This window comes from Hirundo rustica, chromosome 28 (assembly GCF_015227805.2).
Source record: "Hirundo rustica isolate bHirRus1 chromosome 28, bHirRus1.pri.v3, whole genome shotgun sequence".
Classification (NCBI taxonomy): domain Eukaryota; kingdom Metazoa; phylum Chordata; class Aves; order Passeriformes; family Hirundinidae; genus Hirundo; species Hirundo rustica.
The window spans coordinates 4,773,722-4,781,700 of NC_053477.1; the positions used below are offsets into that span (position 1 = coordinate 4,773,722).

The following is a 7,979-nucleotide window of genomic DNA, read 5'->3' on the forward strand; positions in this document are numbered from 1 at the left end:
CAAAACCCTGTTCCTGTCAGAGCAGCTCACATCTGAAACAGGGCTGGGTAACATGAAACATTTATTGCAACACCACCTTTAGAAAGGGAAATGGAAACAGGGATGATAATAGCAAGACCAAGATTTCTGGTGAACTCTGGATGACACACGTGACTAGGAACTTGGAATTCAAGATGCAACGTTTTAGTTCAGTCTGTGAGAGACAGAAGATTTTGTTCTCATGGTAAGCAGGTAACAGAGCCAGAGGGACAGGCACAGCTCCAGGAGAATGGGAGTCACTGGTAAGAGGGGAAGCAAACTGACAGCCTGATGTCGGGGTGATGGAGTCTGGCCAGAGAGGAGGTACAAGAGAGATGCTGCTCAGGGAGTGCCAGCAGGACACAGCAGCTCCTACAGCCACCCCACAGGGGTTCCAACAGCACCTCCATGGAGCACAGGACCCACTCTACCGGATCAGAGCTGATCCCTGCAGGACAGGCTCTCCTCCCTGAAAGCAGCAAACACCAAGGGCTTTCACAGACCTCACAACAAACTCAGCTACATTCTGTAACAGCCCAGCCCGTGCTGGGCAATTTCTGTCCTGGCCAGATATGGCAACTTCCCCATTCCTGGCAGTTACCAGCCTCTCTGCCACCCATTCCCTCAAACTGGGAGGGGCAGAAACCAGCACCACAGAGGTGGCAGGAACAAGCACGAGAAAAGGAAACAGAAGTACTGGAGTGGCTTATGAAACTGAAAGAAAAAGAACGAGAGGGCAGCAACGTAATCTGGGTCTTTGCTGCCCGGAATCTCAGTTAACACCACCTGATGTGCATCCTCTGGATATGGACAACACAGTACAAGATTAATTAATGTTTCACTGCTGAATGCCCCAAGTAACCTGACTTTCCACTCAACAGTCTGGCACTCTCTCGAGAGGCACTTTTTGGAATGCGCAAGCTTTTGTCCAGAAGTTCTACCTTCAACACCAGCCAGAGCGTAGCAAACTCTAAACGTGCTATAACACTAAATAATATAAAAAAAACAATATATAACCTCTTCTAAAATTTGCTTCATATGAGCCTTTAAACCAACATTGTGTTACCTACAGACACAGCTCCTGGCAACCTCATCCCGAGGCTCTGACAAGTAACTCAAGCCTGACTCAGCGTGCACAGAGCCAGAACAAGGACAAACCCTGCTGGACATGCTCTTCATCAACAACACCAGGTGTACAGATGGCTGAAATTACCACTCCACTTACATTTTGCTCCTCTGGTTCTAATTTTGGAATTTTGTGTGACTTGCGCTCTTCCGATCGGGAAGAGTCGTGCTTGCTACTTTTTCTCCTTTTCTCTTTCCTCCCTTCATGTTTTGCCTTAGCGTACTCCCGCGCTTGGACTTCATTCAACAGGTCCCCACACAGGGAGGACTCAAACAATTCCCTGCCGTTCTGGATAGTTTTGGTTATTTTGAGTTTGATCTCTGGTGAGCCAGTCTTCTTTGGAATCCCCCCTTGTGGAGCTGAAGGTGGCGGTGGAGGCGGCGGCTGGGGAGGGGAAGCTTTTTCCAGAACTTCATGCGGCCTCGCGTTCGAGTTCTCCACGGGGTAATACTCCGGGGGACTGAAGTTCCTGACCGCCCCAAAGCCGTTGGCCGACCCGTTGGGATACTGGGCGTACGCCTGGTACTTGCCCTGGGGCTCGTACATGCCGATGGCCGGGGCGTAGCCGTTGGACAGGGGCGGCAGCTCCTCCGCCGTGGGCGTGGGGTACTGGAAGCCTTGCTGCAGCGCGGCCTCGTACGGCGTCCGGCCCCCATCCTCAGCAATGTCACTGCTGCCGTCAAAGGCCTCCTCTTGGCGGATGTTGGCCGAGTCAATGAGTTGAGGTGGTTGCTGAATTGTGTTTCCCATGATCCCTTGCATGAAAGAGAAAGAGAAATCCATTGTTCTGCTCCAGCATCCTTAGCTTTCCCTTTTTCTCATAGGGCCTAGAGGCAGGGGAAGGGAAATAAGAAGTCAGTGCAAATTAAACAACGGTAATTAAGCAAATTAAGCAGTTGAGGAAAAAAGGGATCTCAAGAACAATTTCCCCCTCTCTAATCAGCAGCCACCCTCGCAGGGATTTAGAGAGGACTGGTGTTACCGAGCCTTTACAAAGGCCTACTGACATAGCCCTTCATATGGCCAATTCCTTCTTTTCCAAGACACTTCAAAGAACATCAGAAGCACCTACGAGTGCTTAAGAAATATAAGCCCCAGTATTACAAAGTCAGAATAAACGGTGGCAAAATCCCCAGCACTCCCTGCAGCCCTCCTAGCCATGCCCTAGGAAGGGTTATTCCAACCCGAAGCAGCTGGACAGCATTTCACCCTGCAGCATACAAGGGACACCAGGTTCTCCTGACACAGCCACTGTGAACTGCACAAGCCAGGAGCACCACAGAAACACAAACTGAGAAACCTCTCCTCCTCCCTCCCCACTTCCTTGCCAAAATTCGAGACACGAGCAGTCTTTAGGCAAGCCATAGGATGCTCTGAACAACAGCACAATGAAAACAAGTGTGTCGTTCCACCTCGGCCACTGGGGAGGCAGTGCCCTGCAGAGCCTCAGATGGAGCTCCCCAACCTCCTCCCTCCCCAGAAAAGCAGGGTACAGTTCAGGAGGAGGGTTATTACAGTGAGCAGGGTTATTCTCCCGCCCCTCACACCTTATTTTAATACCAAGCACTGCATGGTTCTGACCTCAGCACCAACAGACCCCCAAGCCCTGAGGTCACCCACTGAATGAGATTGCAGCTGAGCACTGGCACACACACCTTCAACTTTCCAGTGCATATGAGAACACCAAAATCAGACTCAATCAAAGTCAGACTTCCAAAACTCAACTACAGTGTCAGAGAAGGTTTTGGCATTCATGTAAGCAGCTCAATGTTCAACAAGAAGCAACACACAGTGACCTGACCTGCAGGTAAGAAACACCAGTTTGCTTCCCACAAGGTTAGTTCAGCCCTTCCAAAGCAAACACAGCTCCATGGTATTTGTTCTGCCTCCATGGGCACACAGGAGGGTTACTGTGCCCTTTTGGTCTGGGTTAGAAATGACATTAATGCATCCCACAGACACGGCTTCTAAAGGGAACCTCCATTAAACCCTGCCCACATGCAATTCTCACCCTCCCAAAGCATCTTGATACCTTAGCTAAGAGCTTTCCTAACACTGACAACTTCCCTCCTCCAAGACCATGAAAAGTAACTGAAATTCCAACAGGAACAAGAACTTGATCAGATTTGTGCTGGATGTTTTGGGGTGATTTTTCCATGATCTTCACACTTCACTGATGTTTGTCCTCACCTCCACTGCCCTGTGAGATCGACTCAGGCACATTTGCCACCGTAATTAAGCAATTTGGGGCAATAACAGCACAAGGCTCTGCAGCAGAATTTTCTCGTTGCAGGAACTTTTAAACCTCGGGGCCATGAAACCATCCCTTCCTCCACAGCTCTGCACATCAGCCAGCAAACCAACAAAAGTGTCACTGTCAGGGGGCGCAAATCTGAGGAGCAGCACGTGGGATTGCACACCAAGGTCAAAAACCCCAACCCACCTCCGTTCTGAAAAGAGGAAGTGGGACTGTTTGTACTATTCACCACCAAATTGTTACTTTCCATCTGCCAAACTGAAGAGCAAACAGTAGATTCTCACGCTAGGCTGGGTTTTACTAAAACCAGGTTCAATCTTTTCCTCTGAATACTTATAAACAACTCTTGGGAAGCTGTGGCAGCACTTCAGGAACACCCACAGCTGGATGGGCACGGCCCCAGCTGCCGATGCAGCTCCCACAGGTTCTGCAGAGGTGGCTGCCATTGTCCTTTGTTTTGTTACATGACAGAAATGTGGATTAATGAACTTCAAAGCACTGCATTTACACCCCAGTTAGGAGTACCAGTTAAGGAACAGAGTTAGGATTTGTTTCTTTTAATTTGTTCTGAAGCTCACCTGGGTCCCTCAGCCTGGGTGCCAGCCTGTGCTGCACAGCTGGGACATCCCATCCCAAACTCGTTCCTCAGTAACTCGGTGCAGGCTGAGAAGCAGGGTCAGGGCTCCAGGGAACAGCTCCCAGCACCTCAAAGCACCGAGGCTGTTCTCTGTCCTCCCACAGCACCGACATCACTGCCAGCTCCTTCCTGCCCAGTCTCTCGCTGTCATCACCGTTAACACACCCAAACTTTCCCACCCTCCTTCTTGCCCAAAATTCTGCATCAGTGGATCAGGCCCCACATGCTGCCCAGTGAAGTGGCATCTGGGCAGGGTTACAGTGAGAGGACAGGCCCTAGAGCGACCCACAAAAACAGGACACAGCGAGGAATCCCGAGCACACAAGACTCTCGACACCCAAACCCAGGGAAGGATCACTTTGTGTATGTCCCTCCAAAGCACTAATGAGAACACCCTGCTGTCACCACAGAGAGCCGTCCCTGCCACACAGCAACACCACCCCGACCACGGGGCAACAGGATTTCCAGCTGATCTGGCAGAAAAGTATTCCAGAATAAATTCTTCTCACTATGCCAGTAGATTACACTATTAACCCACCGTGTCAGCCTCCTGTGAACTGTACGATTTGGCTTCCGAACACAACCCATAACAGATCCTGCACTGATACAACACGGAGATCAACACATAAAGAAACAGTTTCATCATTTCAATGTTTATACGAAATGGACACTTCAGAGCCGCTGCAAACAACTTGAAATCAACAATGAAATAACTTGACGTTAACACTTTCAAAAGTGCAACTGAATTTCCTGATGAGAGAATGAATTTCCTCTTTAAAGGTGAGTGTCCACCATTCTGCTCTAGCCCTTTCTCAGGGCAGAAAGGGATACAAGGCCATTTACAAACACTGAGACTCTACACACCTTCAGTAAATATTTTCCTGTTGTTCATGGGAGAGTTGCAATTCAAAGTAACAGAGGAAAAGGTAAATGGAAAAATATAAACAGTACAGAATAAGACAGGCCAGCCTAGTAGAGCTCTTTCTCAAGTGAACACCGTTTGTTTCAGTTCCCATCTCAAATGAATATAACACAAAAAATCAGTTCCACTCCAGGAGTGGGTGCTCAGTGAGGGTTCACCTTTTCACCAACAATTGCACTTATCTAAAGCCAGCTTCAGTATGAGTATTTTTCAACTTTGCTCTCAGAAAACAAGACTTGAAGTTCTCAAACCTTGCTTCCATGCTGCATTAGACTAAATAACAATTGACCTCAGATTATCAAACAATTCCAGTCCCATGTGATCACAGCTCTTCTTATTCCCCATCAGGGAGTTCTTGTAGGTTTGGCTGAGACTGGCTGTGGCCACAGCAGGGAGAAACACAACAGCTACTGATAAAAGTCCAACATAAACATATTTTAAACAGGTTTCACAAAACCTTTGTCCACCCTTTGCGGATGACAATCCCTGCAGAAGGTTATCACAGTCAGAGGTGAGGTGTTTTAAGGATGGAAAGTGTTGTGAGACAGAATCTGGCCTGCTGGCTCCCTCAGGGAGCTGGAAGCACTGCTGTGAGTCAGCCGCGTGTGCTCAGAACGTGTCACTGCCTCGTCACCCTGAGATGGGCTTTCTATCAACAGGCTCAAAAGCAGAACTTCCAAGACAAACACCAACACAGTTCCAGTCCACACAGACCTAAATCAGAGACGTGCAACCCTCTGCTGACATCCTACCGACCCCTGCTCACCCCACAGATGTCTAGTGCCATTCCTGTGCTGTTCTATCCCAGAGTATCCACCCTGCACCGGGGCTGGTCCCCTCAAGCATGCAACCAAGGCAGCACCTGCTCTCGGTAGCTGTTCACGGCTGCAGGTGTTTGACAGAGAGACAGAGCTGCCCGGCTGGACAGGCCGCGTGTCTGAAGTGATGCAATCACTCCTGACCTCTCCAAACCCTAAGCCTGCAGTTCACACACACACCCCTGCACCTCGCTCCTCCCCGGAGCTGAGCGTACCCACTGCTTCTGGTCACATCAACCATGACCCAGAGGGACACCTCCGTCACCTGGAACATCACCCCGGTGAGTCAGAACCGTATGAACTGCAGCTAGAAATAAAACAATTGTTCCTACTAATCCCTGCGTTCAGTCTGTGCAATCTGCTTTGTCCCCTTCTTCTCTGCATGTCCTTAACAAATCCTCCAGGCAAAGATCTGTTTGCACACGTTAAGACAACGCCAAATTTTCACCTGCATGTGAGTCTTTAACAGGAAACCCGCAGCCAGTGGATTGTTCCTGACTCCAGCTGGACTGAGCTGTTCCTCCTGGCAGACACCAGCGGTGAATCAGAGGCCTCTTGACAAACTTTAAAGCATGAGGTGAGGCTGCTTCCCTGTGCACCTTTGTAAAGGTGTTTTGTATTTGGTTTCTGAATGCCAGAAAAAACAGTCACGTCTGTAACTGGGCTTGATAAGGGCATTTGGAAGAAGTTTCCCACGGTGCTGTGGAAAGAAACAACTTGACCAGCAGAGAAAAGGGGTTTGCCTGAAAAAGGAGCTCAGGGACTCATTTGTTTAGAGAGCCATGGGATTCAAATGGAAAACATGGAGCAAAAACTTTGGATCTTCGGGAAAATTCATGGGCTAATGCTGCTATGGAGCCAGATCACCGGCAATACCAAACGCTGTAATGTCGTGACAGGCAGTCACGTATCACAGCCAGAGCAAGAACCACAACGTGTCTCACACAAACCCCCTCAACCCCAGGCAAAGTCGTGAAACTGGAAAATGAAAAACATGTTTGTATTAAAATGGAACATAGAGTCTTTGACCACCATCCTCCACTCTTACCCTGTACCTTCATAAAGCACATGCCCAGGTTTTGGAGCAAAATCTTTCCAGGTAGTTCATAAGAATAATTAATTTAGAAAATACATATGTAACTACTAAAGCATTCACTGTGCATCTCCGCAAAATGTCACTGGAAGATTTAAACAGTTATCAAAACACGCTACAGTTTTTCCTTCAACTATAACTACTGGCTACTTAATATCGTTCTTTGGGCTAGTTAGTATCTGTAGAACTATGTCATAGCTAAGACTTTTAACAACAAATTGCACTGGAACGACCGAGCGTATCGACAGCGAAACGAAAGCACGGCGAGACCACAACAAAGTGCAGCACAACGCAACAGCATCGCAAAAAAATAACATCAGAGCAACAACAAACCCTTCGCTGACGCGCAGTTCTTCCCGCGCGCAATAAAACCCTTCTCCTGGAGCCGGGGAGGCCGCGGCACGGTGACACCGACGGCTCCGCTCGGGTCAAAGCCCGAATTTCGCATCCGCAGCAGGTCGGGGCTCGGCCCCGGTGAAGCCGCGGGGAGCGCGGAGCCGGCCGGGAGGGGGACGGCGCGGGGACCCCGCGTCACGGCACCGAGCCCGGGCGAAGCCGGGGCCCGTCCGCCCGAGCTCTGCCCCGGCCGGGCTCTGCCCGGGGCCCGGCCCCGGTGCCGCCGCAGCTCCCGCAGCAACATGGCGGCCGCGGCCCCTCCGCCCCGGGGCCGCCGCGGCCCCGCGCTCACCTTCAGTCAGTTCCATTCTCACGGCCCCGCCGCGTCCGCCCGGCCCCGCGCAGACAAAGGCGGCGGCGAGGGCGGCGCGGGGCCTCCGCCTCCTCCTCCCGCGGCACCAGCAAGGCCGCGACGGAGCCCCGGCCTCGATTTCCGCGCCCCCGCCGCTGGCGCCGGCTCCGCCCCGGGGAGGCCGCCCGCCCCCCAGCGCCCGCCGCGGCCGAGGGAGGCGCCGGCGGCGCCCGGCGGGTCCGGCGGGTCGGCGGCCGAGGGAGGCGCTGGCGGCGGCGGCGCTGGAGCGGCTGTGCCGGTGCGGCCCCGCCGAGCGCCTCCGCCTCCGCCCGCCCCCCGCCGCCGCCGCACTGCGCAGCCGCGCGCGCACGCGCCGCAGTCAGCCATTGGCCGCTCGGGCGGTGCCCTCCGCAAGGCGCC

General features: G+C 51.8%; 1 protein-coding gene across 6 annotated transcripts in view; it reads right to left on the minus strand.

Annotated features, from left to right (window-relative positions):
• NSD3 (nuclear receptor binding SET domain protein 3) overlaps positions 1-7,690 on the minus strand; it is a 31,125-nt gene extending 23,435 nt beyond the window's left edge. For 5 of the 6 annotated variants that reach the window (XR_005704158.2, XM_040087774.2, XM_040087775.2 and 2 more), the window contains exons 1-2: positions 7,560-7,690; positions 1,244-1,971 (exon numbers count right to left, since the gene is read on the minus strand). Coding sequence is in view for 5 of the 6 variants with exons in the window: in XM_040087774.2 (XP_039943708.1) it covers positions 1,244-1,927 (684 nt within the window). In the remaining variant the exon portion in view is untranslated. The remainder of the gene's footprint in view (positions 1-1,243; positions 1,972-7,559) is intronic. The other variant, XM_040087773.2, reaches the window with a different exon arrangement.
• Positions 7,691-7,979: the final 289 nt, after the last annotated feature.